At 40.4% G+C, this 18,390-nt stretch overlaps 1 protein-coding gene across 3 annotated transcripts in view; it reads right to left on the bottom strand.

Annotated features, from left to right (window-relative positions):
- The window catches only part of wwp2 (WW domain containing E3 ubiquitin protein ligase 2), a 61,615-nt gene that overhangs the window by 41,714 nt on the left and 1,511 nt on the right, over window positions 1-18,390 (bottom strand). For all 3 annotated transcript variants that reach the window (XM_082542296.1, XM_082542298.1, XM_082542297.1), the window contains exons 2-5: window positions 15,661-15,742; window positions 10,534-10,690; window positions 10,096-10,217; window positions 6,759-6,896 (exon numbers count right to left, since the gene is read on the bottom strand). In XM_082542296.1, the coding sequence (XP_082398422.1) occupies window positions 6,759-6,896; window positions 10,096-10,217; window positions 10,534-10,690; window positions 15,661-15,730 (487 nt within the window). In that variant the 5' untranslated portion in view covers window positions 15,731-15,742. The remainder of the gene's footprint in view (window positions 1-6,758; window positions 6,897-10,095; window positions 10,218-10,533; window positions 10,691-15,660; window positions 15,743-18,390) is intronic.

The following is an 18,390-nucleotide window of genomic DNA, read 5'->3' as shown; positions in this document are numbered from 1 at the left end:
CGCTCACACACAAGTGCAAAAAACCCAAAACAAAACAACAAAACCCCCACACATCTGCATCGACACTCAGGACAACATAAAAAACGCACACAAAGTCAAGTGCCTCAGCTTGAAACCCAGGATCTGGAGGGCACACTTCAGGCCTCTCCTCCCCCTGAAACACACACACACACACACACACACACACACACTTGCATTCAACTTTGTCATCGCTGCCCCTGCAAGCTTGAAGAGGAAACCCCCCCCAACTCTCGCTACCATGCACACTGCTCCAGGATCACAGAAGGCGATTGTACTACTGAGCTGCAAGCAATGAGACTCAATTACGCAATTCTCTGCAACAAATTAGACAAAAGCGCTCCTGATGTTGGTGATTATGTGTGTGGAGAGGCTGCAGATAACAGAAAACTGGGGGGTGGAGGGCTCTTTTCGTTGTACGTCAACCTTTGACCTGCACACACACTCAAATTACGGATGCACGCTTGTTTAACTGCATTATGAGGGCCTCGTTTTCACTGCATTCATTCGTTTATATCCAGAAAATGGTCTTACTTTAAAGCATGGTTCCACATTTTTCCATAAACGCGCTCACTCGCTTCCACGCCAAGACTTTGGTGAGAAGATCAAAGTCAAAAGAGCAGCATGCAAGCTTGGCTTTGTATCACAACTACTCAATCTTTACAAAATTATGCGTAAAAATGAGATGTTCCCACTAACCTTTCTGCAGCCAGCTCTAGCTGCTGGATGAAAGGATTATCCAGAAAGTCAAAGTACTCTGTTAAAGATCTGGATATTCAATTTTTTTTTCCTGTTTATTTTGAATATGACAACACTGCATTTAGGTTGTTTAGGTTGTTTGGGCTGTAAAATTACATAATAATTCTCACCTTTCAGGAACCATTTGAACTTTCTCTGCAGGTTAAGGAGTTACAGTCATGTGAAGCACGCATGATAAAATCTAGGCCGAGCTGATTCTTGTGCCTGTGTTCAGCCAACAGTACCTTGTGAAGCTTTTGTGCTGTCGTGACAAACAGCATATCTCTGTAAAGCCTGTCTTTTCTTCTTTTGGAAACAATCTGAATTTTGTCTGTAGCACAAACGGGAACGGACGGACGCTTGTAGCATGGGCTTGCCACCAGGCGGATAGTTTAAAAAGGCATTATGGGATAGTTTGCAGACTCCTTGTTCTTTATGCACAAAGTGTTTTCGATCGACGACGGGTCTGCAGAGCAGTTTAGTAAACTGCTTTATTACAGAGTTATGCTGTTGGAAAATGTGCCGAACGTGTTTAAGTGAGACTTTGCAGAAAAAAGTAAGACCTTCTTTTAGCTTTAGATAGCAGCTCCATAACTTACATATACACATGTAGTATCAAAAGTGCCAACAAGCTATAATAAACTTTGCAGTGAAACTTCAGCTTCCTTTGAAGGCCTCAAATCCACATGGGGAAAAGAGTTGGGTGTCAGATGAAGTTTGGGATTCAGTCCTCTCTGGTAAATTCCACATCACTCTGCGCTCCCTATTACAATTTAAAGTATTTCGTTGGTCCACTTATCTAAAACCAAATTAGCTAAGATTTATCCTGGCTTAGGCCCCCGCTGTAATAGGTGCGGGTCTGATGATGCCAATCTCACCTCACCAAAAATTTGGTGAGGTGGAAGGCTGCTGCCCCGCCCACCTACAGTATGTTCAGTGACTTGCTGATCTCATGTCATGTCTTAGTCTTGAAGTCTTTGCAAGGAAAGGTTTTTGTCAACATTAATCAGCCCTCCCGAGTTTTGGTGTTCTGTTAACTTTCTTTACCTATGAGGAGTTCTGCTCTGCCTTCGATGCAACCAGTGTTTATGTTTCCATTTTTTTTTTGTAAACTGTATGTATATCTTAATAAAAATATTTCGAGTAAAAAAAAAAAAAAAAAGTGCCAACAAGCAATGCGGTCTGATAATGATTTTCAGTTTCCAGAGCCCTGAGCAGTGATTTTCACTTCCACGCGAGGACACCAAAGCTGACCGCCCTTCAGGATTCTCTGCATCTCTTTGATTTTTTAGTTTTATTTTTTGTTCATTTTGTTGCAACACATATCGCTGCATCTATTTTTCTGTGCTGAAAAAAAACCACACTGTTTGCATTTTGAGCGAATCAATGCTGGGAGAGCGTCCAGCCCACCCCACGACCCTGAACTGGAGAGGCAGTTAGAAAACAAAAAAAGGATGGATGAATTGTTTCATTGCTGTTTTTGTACCATTTTCAATTAAACTCAGGGTTTATAGAATTTGCAGATGATTGCATTCTGCTTTGATCCACATTTTACACAGAGCACCAACCTTTTTGGAAACTGGGTTGATGTTGGAAAAACACTGTAAAGAACAAATAATGCATCAGAAATTTATTTTAATTATCTTTTAAAAGTCAGAAAATTACAGATAAGTCCACAAAATATTAGCGGACAATGTTTTTCCTTTTTCGTGAACTATTAGATTCATTGTGTCCACACTGATTTAGTGGAATTATTCATCTGGTGCTAACTGTGATGAAGTCCTGGCATGCAAATATGGAAAGAGTTGCCGCAGAAACAGCAGGGACTTTGGCGACTGTGTCCTTACAACTTAAAAACATGTACGTGTATGATTCTTATGTGCATTTAAATCCAAACAATTATCTAATTATCAAAGAAAAGCCCCATTTACAGGATTTGTTTTTCCATCTTGTCCCTCTCGGGGAGATATATGTTACAACAGCATGCACACACTCGCACACCTCCTCTTAACCTCTCTTCACATCTGAACAGTCACAAAGAGACACATTTACGCAGCCCATGCTGTGGCAGGCCTCAGGCCTCACTGCTGGCTGTGTTCATTCAGCAGGATACACTGCGGGCTCTGTGTGGCGCTCTATGAAGCCTTGTGTGTGTGTGTTGCACAGAGAGAGGAGATGGATGCATGGAACCTCGCTATGGCTTTAAGAGCAGATTAAGAACACCGTATTTGTTTAAAAAAACATAGACCCAGTCTTTGCTTCCAAACCATAAAGGAAGGCAAAATGTTAGTGTAGTGCTTGGGAGCGGAAAATTCTGTTGACTGAGAGTCAATAAGTGTGTGAAGTGTTTGAAATCCTTCCTGGCAAACTATGGAATCATTTTATATTGGTTTGGGAATAGCAATACATGAATGTGAAGATAAAATATCAACTGAGGCCACAGTTACACAGTGTCATATATTCTTTTAATATCATGATTTAAGTGTAACGATATTCTTGTTTTGTTATTCTTGGCCGGACAGACAGACTACTGGGACACTATTTAAACATCACCTAAACTCTCTACTAAAAACAACAACCGACTTTGGTGAAATGAATAAATACTCTCTAGTCTAACTTTACAGTAACTGTCATCAGGTATGACACAATACACCTGAAGCTAGCCACTGCATAACAAATGCTTTATCCAAATTCTTCAAAACTGTTATCTTTATACAGTTAAAGCAGATAAAAGCAATACAGAGAATATTTTCTGATGATCCAGCGCTTTCTAAAACTCAAAGTGCACTCAGTGAAAAATAAGAGTTTCTAATGAGCAGAAGCCTGAGTCACCGGGAATGTGACGGCAGAAGGCGGACAGAGCGTGGAGATGTTTTTGGCAGAAGCGAGCTGGCACAAGGGCAATAAAAATAAATTTGTTGAGACTAACAAGAGCGTAGCCGCTTCTGCCGCTGCTTTTTCAGACACTTTCATTTGTCAGATATACGGCCTGGAGGCCAGGCCCTCTGCTTGTCTTTGGAAAGTGTGAAAATGGCAGAGGTGGTGGTCAATTTTTAGACTTTTTACTGTGTTTTGCACCAGGAAGCATTGTGTTCCAAGACATTAAGACAGCAGCTGTCAAAATCCGGTGCAGAGGTGTGATACAACATCAATTTAACAGCCTTCATGACATTACCCATGGCCTGCTGTGCCACTGGAAGGATGTTAAAACATGTCAAAGTCACGGAGGCATGTCAGTGCTTCTCTGACTTTCAACAGCAGCTCTTTTTCTAAGTGGAAAAAAACGACTTTGCACACTAAGACACCTCCAGCTGTTCATCGTATGTGTTGTGAGGATGAATCCTGAAATGCTATGGTGTTTACACTGCAAAAACTCAAAATCTTACCAAGTATATTTGTCTAATTTCTATTCAAAATATCTCATCACACTGGAAAAAAGACACAATCAGCTACAGAGTGACATTTCAGTGAGATATGGGAACTTGTTTTTAGTGCATCTTGGATCTGGAGAAACATCACTTGTTCCATCGGCAGATTTTTTTTCACTTATTTCAAGCAAAAATATCTTGTATAAGTGAAAAAAATGATTAATTAAATTCTATTATCTAGATATTTAGAAATATCTGAAGCAGCATTGTACTCTCAGAAAACATCAAAGATCACAGGTAAAATGCTGACCTTACTTTGACTGCTGCAAAGGAGACCAGGTCAGGTCACATTACTGCATGTAAAGGAGGCAGGAGGAGGCCAAACTACTTGTCAAGCTAATGAAATCTTCATTCATATAAATGTACATGAAATTACCATCAAATCTGACTTTTTCTCCATAATTTACGCCAAAGCCAATATGGCCGCTTTTGACAACGCACTTTAGATTTAAAGACTAAAGAACATGAGCAAACGTGTGTGTTGCCTGTTAGATAAAATAAGTGTAACACCTCTGGTCAACACATTAAAAGGTTATCAAAATGATCCTGGTTCTATGATAGACGTTACTTGGAATTACAGCTTGAATGACTGATGGTGATTATACTATAAACAATATAATCAATATAAACATAAAAAACAACATTATGGCATTTCAGACATGACAAACACAAGCGGTTAAATAGTTTACATGGAAATAACAGGACATGGAAAGGTACAGTGCTATTACTGCTAACATTAATATAATTAATAAAACTGCAAAAATGTGAAGAGGGCGCAAACGCCTTCGCTGTCGCTACAAAACAAACATCCATTTAATGCACGCTGGTATTTCCTAATGAAATAAGTGAAAAATGTCACAGTATAGGATGTTCAAAACATCAGTAACAACTAGTTATTGATTACTCACACCTACTGACAAAGGATGGAGTCTGCTGGTTAAAGTCTACAATACTTAAACAAATTCCGATAAAAAAAAAAGCAACAATAATTTAAAACAATTCGATAATTTAAAGCAATTCAGTTATTGAAGCATTTATTTTCAGGTTATTCACAACATTCATGCTTCAAACCTGCAGCAAAGGTTTACTTGTTTTTTTGGTGTAAAAGTGTTGCTACATAGCAGAACACTGCACCACCATCACACCACAGTCTGCTGAATCTTTAAATTTCAAGCTGAATCTTTTTGCAGTTAAACTGTTTCTAGGATTAAAAAGACAAATCAAATGCAAAGTTGCATCAGTCTACCAAACCTTAAGGCTCACCTTCACTATTCCTGCTATTTTTAATTGCACTATGAAATGAGGTTATGGCTCCCTGGAAACGTTTGTTATTGTCCTAAGGCCTTCTCCTGCGTGGGAACCAACAAATATTTTAATTTCCAAAGGTTTAGGCAGCCGCGTAGAGAACTCAGTGACTGCGGGTTGCTGGGACAAGGTTTCGGGAAACAGAGTATTTATGAAGCTTTGAAATTTGAATCACCTCCCTAAAAATAATTAGAGTTAAATTAACTGAGGTTAAAGGTGCTTTTTGGACACTTACATTTTTAAAAAGAGAGAGGGAGAGAGAATAAAAAAATAATCTTGCTTTAAGGCTGAAAACAATGTCAGCTTTTACTCGGCTGTCTTTAGTAAGACTAAACACAGTAAAATGTTAAGGCATGCTACTGTACAGCCACAGCGTAGAGCAGGAGGCAAAGTAGGCCAGCAAAACATAGAAGGCTTCCAGTCCCACTGTTTTTAATAAACAGTGGTTAAAGTACTTTTAATAAAGTAAGACTGTTAAGCATCTGCCTAACGTTTCATCTGATTCCTGTCGACACCCACATCTGGATAACTTTGCAGATGTGGGTATCTTTAGACTTATTTGTTGATTCTCAGTTGACCATCTAAAAACTAATACAAATGAAAGACAACAATCAACATTAGATTAAAACAGCATTCGGCTGTCACCGGTGTCACCACATAAGCAATGTACCAACAAGCTGTCATGTCACCATGACGAAAAAAACTCCACTACAGAACATGTCAACAGCAACTGTATTTAACCTGAGAGCAAAGAGGGCAAGAAGAAGCGATTTAGACTATTTTGAACCCTTTGGCTTTTTCCAGCACTCATTACCAGGGCGGCGAGACACACAAGCATCTCACTGTACAGATATATCTGTGTGTGTGTTTGCTTTCTGGCAGTGCTACAAAATATTAAAGAGAAAGAGCAAGGGGAAAGAGGGAGAGGAGGAGAAAAACTTTAATACTGCGGTGTATTCTGTACTAATAAGCTGTCTGGGCTTCTGTGGGAAACTGTGTGTGTGTTCACTTTAATATAGCTTGTCTGACCGGTGTAAGCTTTGCCATGCACTTCTGTGTGCTTCTCCAAGGCTTCATGTTTGACTGAGAGCTTTCTTTCAATGTGCTGCATGTTATTTCATTTTTATATTGTGCACGGTGCAGCTGTGAGACAAATCTTCACATCTGTGGTGTGACTGCTTTGCGATGTGCTTTTCAGGTCATTTCTGTGCAATTACCTTTACCCTTGTGCATGTGTGCGCGTGCTTGAGAGATAAAGGCAGGACTCACTGTCTGCTGCCGTGCTGCCGTTGGGCAGCGAGCCCAGATCAACAACCATGCCGTCCAGACAGACGTTGAGCTCGCCTCCTGCTACAACCGAGCCTTTGTTCTCCGTCTGCAGCACCAGACTCAGCTGGACGTTCTCCACTAGAGGGTGGAAGAATGACAGACAAACAGAGAAAGAGGGGATGAGTGACTGAGAAGGCAGAGGGACAAAGGAAAATGGATATCCTCTGTTATTGCTCTAACAGAGGAAAACAGCGTGAAGTCACCGAATACCAAAAGGATTGTTTTCCAAAGATGTCGTCCCCCATTTCACTTGGAAAATATTCTGCATGTTAACAGATATACAGAAGGTCTGACTGATCCCCTCACACGTCCAGTGTGTAAAGTTGTTTTTAATTGCAGTATTTACATGAAGTAAGTCGTCTAGCTGCCAGATTAAGTTCCACACTGCACGTATGCACTGAATCTGCCCACAGCTTCCTGCTGGGCTCAGAGGCTTTGCTTTCACATCCACTTTGTTTTTGGTTTTGGGGGGTTTTAAATGCTCAAACCATTTCACAGTTAGAGAGGTAAGACTAACATGGTTTGGACATGAGGAGAAAAAGAGAAAGATCTCAGAGGAAGTTCATGGATGTATGAAAGGAGGACATGCAGAGTGGTTGGTGTGACAGCGGAGGATGCTAGGGATGAAGGAAAAAAAACATCCTGCTTTAAATGTTTCTCTAAGATATTTAAGTTAAAGTTATATATTGCAGCTTTATTTCATTTTAAATTAGATGAAGGGTTCAGGCTTTAAGAATTAAAGCTCTTGAGCATGTACCGCTCCCTTTTTTAAAGGACAGGTGTGGCATTTCTTCATCATTGACCCTGTGCACGAGAAAATGCTAACTTCCTGGTTTGAGACCGGATGTGGGGTTGTACATTACTTTGCGGTCAATCGCTACTGCGAAGATATACTCCAAAATCATGTCCAAAACTCGAAAACGGAAAGATCACGTTAAGTTACAAAGAGGAGAAGGTGGGAACACTCACCGCTGTTGTGTCATAAAAAATCTAATGATCAATTTTGACGTTTAAAGCGTTTAGATCGATCAGTTGCTTACATCACTCAACACAAGCAGAACTGCATCACTGCAGCAGAAGACACATCGTCCACATTCAGAAGCACATCTCTGTATAGTGACTGGTCTTATGATTTAAACAGGCAAATGTAAATCGCCGCTTGATTCATTCATTTGCTTAACTTGCTTTGGACCGTAAACAGGGCGCGAATAGGACACCGGAAACAAAGCTCCCCACAGGAGTTTCCGCACCAGAAGTAGCATATGCTAACGCACACATAGTCAATAGAGCTTCCATCGTATCTGGAAGCCGTCGCTGTGAATCCAAAACACAGCTGCAGTTCAAGTACAACTCAAAAACCGTTGATCCTCAGACTTTAAAAATAAATCCATCGGATATAACAGGAACACTAGTTTAACAGGAACATCGGTGGACACAATAAGGAGCTTGGCAACATGAAGACCCTGACATCCAAAGAAAAGAGAAACGTGGTGCATAATCACAGGATCCTTTTTACAGTAAAAGGTCTTCAGAACACGTAGCCAAGCACACAACACTCTCCAGGAGGAAGGCTTAATACCATCTACACTTAAGATAAAGACCGGGATGGGAAGTAGGCAGTAAACAAGTGTCTATCAGGCTCTCAAACACATATGCCAAATTAGACTTTGCCTAAAAATTGTCTACAAAGTTCTCTGTACAGATGAAAGCACGACAAAGCACCTAAACTAAAAATGTTTTTATAAATATTTTCATTTGTTCAATTACATCTAAGAAGACCATGTATAAGATATAAAATGTCTGTAATAATGTGTCCTTTGATATTTTTGTTAGAGAGTGGGTACATCTTTTAAGATGAGTAGCAAAGGGAAGTTCACTCTCTTCAGCTTGAATGTGCAGGCTCAAGCAGGAGACGCCTAAGGCCATTGCATCCTAGTGCTCAACCTACCCCAATACAGGATAAGAGATCAAGATAAGCAAGATCCATCCAGTATGGCACCATCTTAGACATACTTACATTACAGTCTTATAACTCTAAGACTCGTCTGACTCAGTCAAATATGCAAGGGTAAAGAATATTAAACGCTTACAGAGGAGTTATTTAGCAGTAACCATCAAGCCAAAAGTTACAGAACACTGAAATCTTTTCCGAGGAGTTCATAACAAAGTTAAGTTAAGCTTAGCTGGCAATGTGCCACCATCACTGAGGCTACTGAAAAGGTTTGAGACATCCAATCAGTGTTACTGTTCAGTTTAAGTGTGAATATCAAATAAAACTCTCTGTCTCAGCACTGTTAACAACAGTTATGCACATTTTTACTTTGAAAGTAAAAAGAAAATTCAGGTGTTGCGCCAGTTATACATCTGCATGCCTTACCTCACTAAGTGCCTCTGAGTGGATGAAAACCACAAGCATGTGAACAAGGCTCTGGCACCCTTGGTGTTAGTTAGCACATCGTTCTTTAAAAGAAACAACTTATTCTGTAAGCTTGAGTACTTTCAGTTTTTTGCCAAATCTGCTGGTGATAAAGAAAGTTTTTTATTAGTATAGTGAGCTTCTGTCAAAGTGGGTTAAGATAAGCTGCAACAGCCTGATTAAAATAACTGACAAGTAACTATCAGAACTTCCAATGCTACAAAGAAAAGTAAGAAAAATTTAAATTCTATATATTCCTTGCAAGGCCTCGGCCACTGCGTGTAATTTTTAAGGTTATTTGATCTAATCTAACTAATGCACATGGATTTGGAGTCGGCATTTTAGTCTCAGCAGCCTCTCTCTGACCGTGTCTGTCGTGTATTTACAGCAATATTTTCGAATTTCCTTCATAGATGGTTGGTCGTGGCTTACATGATGATGTGATGAAGTCTCTGGAAGACACAGAACCTTTCTGTATATGAATGTATATGTCCTGTATACAGACTTTAAATTCCTTATACTGCTAATAATTTTGGTTACACGAAAGCAAACACTGTTTGGGTATGCTGCATATCATCAGAGTAATTCTGACAGTTCCAAAGAGGCTTTGGAAATTCACCAGGACTGTAATAAAAATGCCCAAGTGCAATTTTTAGGTAATTTTATTTACTCAAAGTAATATAGAGAAAATTTATTAAAAAGAATTTTTTTTTTATCATCAAATAGCCAGGAAAAAAACAACGAGGAAAAACGCACAAACCTCTGTTAAGTAAGGTAGAGAAACACGTACAGCGAAATTGTGCTCGACATGCATGGTGACTCCAAACTGTGTGTGGGTGTTTGTGTGCGTTTTTTTCTTACTCTTGCCATCGTGCGAGCGCAGCGTGTCCAGCAGGTCTATGGTTGCGCTGCCCAGTAGCTCCTTTCTCAGGGTGTGGCAGCTCCACAGCTTTAGATCCAGACGACTCTGTGGCGTCACATTACTGCAAAACGGCATGAAAAATACATCAGCTACAAATGCTTCTGCTTACAGCAGCTGCATTTTATTATTGCATCCTGCTCTTCATCGCCTTTAGCGACGGTACGCAAGTTCTACCTCAGACAAAATGCTTTAAATAAGCTGACGGGAAACAAGTACAAAATCTCGATTAAATTTTATCTGTGTTAGAGCGCTACCACGACAGCAGTACAGTCCAAACACTGTCAGATGCATGCAGTTAATTTAATGTTCTATTGAATTGTTTTAACAATAAAACCCTGGCTCTCATGAGAGCCCGAGTGTGTGTGGTGCTCACTCACAGGGTGAGGTCTTCGTTCCACTGCAGCTCAAGGTGCCCGCTACGTTTGCCTGTTTTTTTGGTTTCACTGGTGAGGCCGTCTGCAGTCACCTCAACGAAGGAGCTCAGCCGAGAGTGCCGGTTCGGCAGCTTTGGGGACTGGGGCTTCGCCGACACCACTGCAAACACACACACGCATAAAGCATGTATCGTAGTGGAAGAACACATCTGTGGTTGTGACAAAACCTCTGCCAGCAGTGCAGCAGTGCTGTCATTTATGGCAACAAAGGACAATAAATGTTAACAAAAGAGAAGCATTTCTTTTTTTCATTGAGGTTTAACTGACTGCAGCTCTGGTAAGAAAGAGTCGGAGCTGATCAGATCCTCACGTGGAAAACGACAGTCTAATCACACTAAAGAATTTTAGTTCAGAATCAGAACACTTTATCAATCCCTGCGGAAATTATGTGGTCACAGTTACTCCAAGACAGCAAGAACAGCAACTACCTGAATTATATTAAATAATAAAATATATTGCAAAGTTACAAGATGTAACAAAATAGCTTACAAATAGTTCTAATATTATAATAATAGTTCTAATAAACAAATATTCCAGTACATTACAAAAAACTAAATATGACACTGAGACGGCCTTCTTACTATACCGACATCCTCTGTAAAGGATGTTCAGATCGTTAGGGTGTGTGCACTGTATGCTGTGCATTAGATGGAGGAACTGAACAACAGGAATGACTTCCTGTGTCGTTCGGTGATACATCTGGGCCTCACTGAACAGCTCCTGTGACTCGCCAACAGTGGGTGAGCGGGATTGTCCAGCATTGTCCTTTTCTTGGACAACATCCGCCTCTCCGACAACACCTTAAGGGAGTCCATCTCCGTCTCCACAATGTTACTGCCCTTGTGGATCAGTTCATTGAGCCTGTTAGCATCCGTGACCCTCAGCCTGCTGTCCCAGCATGCAACAGCATAGAGGATGGCACTAGCCACAACAGACTCGTGTAAAATCCAGAGCGTGTCCAACAGATGAGAAAAGGCCCCGGACAATACAGACGGCTCTGACCCTTCCTGTAGAGTGCAGTGGCGTTTTTATTGTCACTGTGTAATACAAGGCAACACCCTTCTTTTTAAATCAGACTGACTGGTGATTGTATATATGCAGTTTCTTCATCCAGGTGACCATGGTAACTAAAGCTAATGCAGCAATGCTTCCAAAATAACTGGCCAAATAAGTCTTTGTAGGAGTGTTAAGATGGCTGCCAAGAGGCGATGTGTACATATAGGATTCTGGATCCTGATTTTTATGAGATTGTTTTCTATTTATTATGTAATAATGTGAAGCAGCGCGGTGTACACTACCGTTCATTTTAGGTCACCTGGAACGGTTCTCAGTGGTGCTGGAGTTAAAAGTTAAATAAGTGGTTCAGTAAATTGGACAAATGTTACAGCGTACTGCAACACCCTAACAGAAACTCCTTGGACTGTGTGTACTCCTGCATGTATACTGGCTGTTGTGAGTATTTTGTTACACGCTGTGTGCCACGGCCTGTTCAGGATGGATTTGAAGTACACGGAGTGTATCAGACAAATACAAACTTTGCCCTCTAGTGGAAGAAAGGAAACCACCTTCATTTATTTAATTTTTATTTATTTAATAAAACGTATTTAATTTATTTAATTTTGGGGGAAAAAAGAATTGACTGACCACAATAAAGCCTTCATGTTAAAAAAAAAAAAATACAAACAAAAAACATTGCACTGTTTACTTATGCTCCATTTAAGGTAGAATGAATATTTGAAAGTAAAGAAACTTTTTGCATCCACTGATTTCAAGCTTTTTTGTTCTCTCTTTTTTTTTTTTTCATTTGGAGTGGGGTAAAAGTGTACATCCGGACATTGGCGAGCTCAGAGGCTTGGAATTCTTGCAGGCCTGCTGAGACTCTTGTTATCGCATGTATCAGTCCTCAGAGGAGCTGATTTCTTCACACTGAATCACAAAATCACAAGATTGCAAACTGAAGAACATGCTGACTAGCAGCGTGTCGCAGAGGGCCTCTGATCAGGACTACCGACTGAAAGAATAAATGTGACAGATTAAGATTTTAAAAAAAAAAAAAAAAAAAAAAAAAGACAGACAGACAGACAGACAGACAGAGGGGTTTCCATCTGTACTTTTTCCTTTGCAGTGAGACCTTAGCAGATCCACACTGGCAGCAACATGTTGATGACCTCAGATCTTCTGAACATCTGGCATAATAGAACATGACTCATGTGAAGTTCTCTAGAAACAGGGAGGAAGTGACACGGGGAGGTGGGAGGTGTGCCAGAAATGGAAGAACTGAAGTAAGTTTCAACAGTGTGGGAGGATGTGGGAGGAGGTGGGAGAGGTGGAGGAGTGGTAGACAGCCTTTGAGAGCAGATCGGTAAATAAAAAGGTGAGTCAGTGTTCATATGATCAAACCTATGGTTATGACTCTGGTGCAGTTCAAAGACATAATTAAGGAAAAAAGTTCTGATGAACTTTTTTTCGTCTCTTTAAAGATAAGGGGCAAGAAAATTCATTTTATTCCCGGCAGACTCAAGTGATTCATGCAAAAACAAAAAGTGAGTCAATCACCTTATAGCTTCATGTTAAAATATTACAGCATAGTACAAAGAAAGATTTATAGAGGTGGAGTTATCTGATGCATGGACGCTAGTTTCAATCAGTAAAAAAAAGAAACAAAAATGCTAAGCTATGCCTGACTTGAAATTTTGATTCAGATCTGCCAATCAGGAAGCTCTACAGAGGTACGTCATTTCTTTATTATCCAGAAGGAGAAGGCAGAAGGTGTCGGCTATCCAGCAGTTCAACATGAACACAGTGACTCCATATCCATGCAGTTATCACTGAAGCCATTCAAAGCTCACACACCTGGCGCCAGTTTGTTCATACTGATGCTGTCACTACCTAAGTTTGCATTTGTACCATCTGTTTACAGGTAACGACAAAACAACAGCTCTCATTAGCAAAGCTAACTCGAAAGTTCGAGTTACGGATGGGTTTTCTTTTTCTCAGTGGTGGAGACACAGTCTTTTGTTCAATATTTATTAACAGGCACAAACAGGCACTTGTGTTTGTGCATTACACAGTTTATGAATGCATGCCTGAACACCAAACGACGGACTCTAAAACAAACTAACCTAAACATGCAGACTTCAAAACGCTCAGGTCATATATCCTTATATCAGGTCTATGATGCAAACTCATATTAAAAGGTAAGAAATACTGTTACTGTGATGTTTTCATCCTTTTGACCATTTCAAGTGTTGGATGATTAAACCAAGCAGGACTCTCAGGCTTGGATTAGACTCACTGTACGACACTGTTCTCAACTAAATCGATTTTTGGAACGACATTGAATGACGTCTCAAACACATGAACTAAACCTTTTGAAAATTAACACAGAAAAAAACTGTTTTAGAAAAAAAATCTCTGCATTGACACAGTTACTATGGTAACTTATGCTGGACACATGACCAATGAAATCTCTCAGCACTGAGCCTGAAACAGAAAGTCTGGAGCCGTAAACAAGGTTGTGTTGTAGGTAGCACACTCATCTGGTCACCTTAACCTCCAGTGAAAAACCACCAAAACCTCAAATCAAAATCTTTTATGTGCAATTTGAAAGTCGCATTAAATGTCGCATTAAAACCCCTGCAGCTCTGCTGAAGCTGCGAGCCCTCCTGCTGCCTCAGTCGTTAGAGATAAGAACATAAAAAGTCTATCACAGCCATCTATAGTGAATCTTTTTTGTTTCCTGACTCCTCCATTAATTAATAAAATTCACTCAAGTGAACATGATCTATAAGCAAAAGGCTTCCTCTATTCTCCAAGCTAGTGTCAGGTCATCATTTGGCTCTGTTTCTCCTGGGTTAATGCATAAAACTAACAAAACATCACCATCTGTGGGAGATCACTGTCATTCTGCAGGTTAAAGTGCACCGTATCTATATTTTCCTTGATTATCGCAAGTACAGATCAGGATTTTAAATATGTGATATTTTCAATTGCAAATCGGATTTGTGAAAATGAAAATCCATCAGTAGATGTGGCATTTACATTGATGCATGCGCCAGCTGCGATGTAGGTGTTCAGCTGATGAGCTGAGAGGTGTTAGACTGCATAACTGCCTGGATGGATTGAAATTATTTATTTAAACCACGGAGGGAAAATGCTGCAGTGCAAGGTAAATTCATCCAACGAACCAAGGTGTGAGCTAAGTGAACTTTAAACTTTGCGGATCCTGGTCTTTACATTTTATCAAACAGTCAAACAAACTAAAAAGGAGAGAAACCTGAGGGTGTCTGGATTGTTCCCCTCATTTCCTGTTTTATTTTCTAACAGCTGTTTGTCTTCACCTTTAGTTATTTCTATTTCCGCCTCTTCTCCAACAGCGAATTACACACCTACACACCTACAGGTAAAACCCCCAGTTTCCCTTTCTTTCTTGCCAGGTCACCTTTGTACTTCTGGCAGTTAACACCTCTGGGCACATCTCCGGTTTTCCAGGTAAAGTTTTTCCTCTTTGTGGTTTGTTTGAGTGTTTCTCTGTTTAAATTTTTGCCTTTTGTGTTTACATTGTGCTGAACCCTGGACTGACATGAAGTTGGGGATTTTTTGGACCTAACTTTGCCATCTTGCAGTTGGATCTTCATCTCTGTACTGAATCCTGGCAAGAAGATAATATTGCATTACATTAAGAATGAAAATCCTCCTTTATCTCGCTTTATAAGTCAACGTTTATGTCAGGTAGCGACCAACGCTGCTTTTCTCAAGTCAGCAAGCTAAAAAAAAACCAAATATTTGTTTGCACAACAACAAGTACAGCCCCGCGTCACTAAACTGGCCCCTCCAAAGCTGGTCGCAGCTCATCATTCATGGTTTCACAACCAAAGCAGCACTACTTCAAACAGAAAGGACATAGTCACATTATGAAATATGTTTATGGGTAATAACATATTGTCTTATGCTTGGAGAAGGGATAGCCAGATAAAGAGATTAAAAAAAAACAGAAGTACCTGTACCACACTTCTGTTTGCGGTATCAACATTTTGTCTGTGTGAGCAATAAAGTAGAAAAAAAAATTACCTTTCAAGGTCAACTGAGACTTCTCAGTGGTCTGGGCACTGCCAGGTCTGCTCACGCTGGCAGCTGCCATGACATCACAGCTCTGTAACACAATCACAAACACACAAAATATTACAGTATACTGTCACTGCCTTCCAATCAGGTGTGTGTTGGGTGATATAGCTCTTCTATGCAAAAAATATTGTGGTGGAGGCTAGGGCTGGCACGATTTGTCGACTAGTCACGATTACGTCAACTATCAAAATCGTCGACGACTGATTTAATAGTCGACGCGTCGGTTGAAGCTTTGTAAGATCCCAAAAGACGCAGGAATAAGTAGCAGGATTTAAGAGTGTAATAACGGACTGAAACAGAAGATGGCAGCACTGCATGTACAAGGATGCCAGCTGCCGTTAAACCCCGAAGAAGAAGAAGAAGAAGCAGCTGTGTCCCAGAATTCATAGCACGGCCCAGCTTAGTTTCCAACAATGGTGGCAGCTAGTTAGTTTTAATATTACTCTTATTATTCTTTCTGGGTCACAAAATAAACGTTTAACATATTTTCAGGCGAGAATGTAGCTGTGTAAACCTCAAATATCGGATCAGTTTATCAGGACACCACATATTTTCAAAAGCGCTCCGACGTTTTCGGAGACGTCTGTTACCCACTAGCTCGATAGCTAGCCGGGGGCTAGGTCACTAGCGCGGTGAGAACACCGGACTCCGGCAAATTGTTTTCAAACCCACCACCGTCTTTCGCTACTCAGGTTAAATATATATATAAGTCACTTAGATAAATTAAAAATGTTGTTGTTTGGCTTTTTTTTTTTTTGTATTTTATTTGTTCCTGAGTAAATCAGTTTGTCTGAGATTAAAGTTATAGTTTTTACACAGCTGAATAAACGTCAAGCAGACAGCTGATTATCAGAAGTGTGAGACGCTGGAGAATATACTCCGGTGTCCTGTTATATTTTAGATAGCAAGGAGTTTATTAAACTTCACCGAAACAATCTGCAAATTTCATTAAAATTTAATAAACTATCATCTTGTCTTTATTTTTAGTTAGCATCTTAAAAGCTTAAAGCTGTAAGCTAATGATAGTTATATAAGAGCAGATGCTGCTGGTGCAATAAGCTGTAGTTTTACGTCCAGTGGATGATGATCTGATTAGTCGACTAATCGCATAAATAATCGGTGACTAGTCGACTATCAAAATAATCGTTTGTGGCAGCCCTAGTGGAGGCAGAATTTTACTGCATTAGATGGTAAATCTGGAGCAAGAGGTGGATGACATAGCTTGATTTATGTGCAGTGTCTTGAACGACAATCTTGAAAGCAACGCAAGTTGTCTCATATTATTTTAACGTCACCAGCAGAACATAACCCCTCCTTCAGACAGAAAAGCATAAAACTCCCACCACACTGCACCTCCAGTCCTTAAACACTCACTCCAGGGGAGTGATAAGTGACGTTGTCTAAGCACATTTCGCAGCATTAGAGAGAAAGCTAGCTGGGATAACCTAATTCAACGGGGCAAAACATCATGACATGCAATCACGCATCACTTATAACTGCACAGTTACAAAACTCCCACAAGCAGAAGGGAATTCTGAGTCTTTTAAATGACTGGAGAGGTCGTATCACTACATTCACCGGCAGCAGAGTGAGACACGGGATGAACAGGATAAAGAAGCAGCAGAACACAGGTGGCGCTACCCCACCCACAGCAACAGGTACCAGGTGGTGATAGTAACGGGTGTTTTTCCTCAAGACATGACAATTTATGCCAAAACATCTGGAAGAAAACATCCAAATGGAGTTTGTTTCAAAGCAGCTGTGCAAACATTAAGGCCAATGAGCCCGACCGATGTTTACTTTAAAAACTGTGGCGTTAGATTCAAGTCAAAAGCAGGACTCAATGATTTCCACAGCCAAATATCCACCTTCTCTTAACACAGCAAAAAGCTTATTTATTGCTTTAGTTATTTTATTATTATATTATTTTTATGGTCACATTAAAACACTTAAAAACAGACGTTACACATACTTAACTCAGCAGTCAGCTCAGATATGTTAATGACCACCCAAGCATACACACCGACTTGTTTCAGCATTTTCTAGTATAACGCTTCCCCCACTAACTGGCTCAGACTTCACTGCCATTCAGCTGTTCCCACAAAAAGGATCTCTCGCTACAGGTCTGCTGCTCTCTCCTGAACTCCACCTGGCAAAGGTAGTTCTGCTGAAGGGCCACTTTAACCACAAGCTACACCCTACAGCTCACCAAGCCTACAGAGCAAACAGGGCCTGCCGTCTCCAGCTCCAGTCCAAGATAGTGGAGGTGAATCTCAATTGAGGCAGCCCATTTTATCACTCTGTTTAGGGATTAGGGAAACTGCTTTTTGTAAGCACATGTACACACTCAGATTCCCCTCTATGCCACAAACAGAAATCAGTAGGACACTATATTCTGGCAGAAGCCACAAGACACTTTAAAACTATACAAAAGGGCCACTCATGCAAAAATAATATAGAGTGAGACATCTAGACTCTTGCTGGTTGAGTGTGCATACTTGTTCTCCACTCTGATCACACTGCCAGAAACACTAAATCAGAGCGCATTCACTGGGAATTCAGCTGTATTTAAATATATATATGAACTCAGACATCAGGAGGGAAGATCCACAGACCCAGTAAGGAGTCCTCTCATATCATTATCATGAATGAACAGCTTATACAGGCACATGTTTG

Source organism: Aulonocara stuartgranti (assembly GCF_965226115.1).
Source record: "Aulonocara stuartgranti genome assembly, chromosome: 7".
Taxonomy (NCBI): Eukaryota; Metazoa; Chordata; class Actinopteri; order Cichliformes; family Cichlidae; genus Aulonocara; species Aulonocara stuartgranti.
Note: the sequence above shows the minus strand (reverse complement) of the source record. Positions and strands in the feature narration are given on the sequence as shown.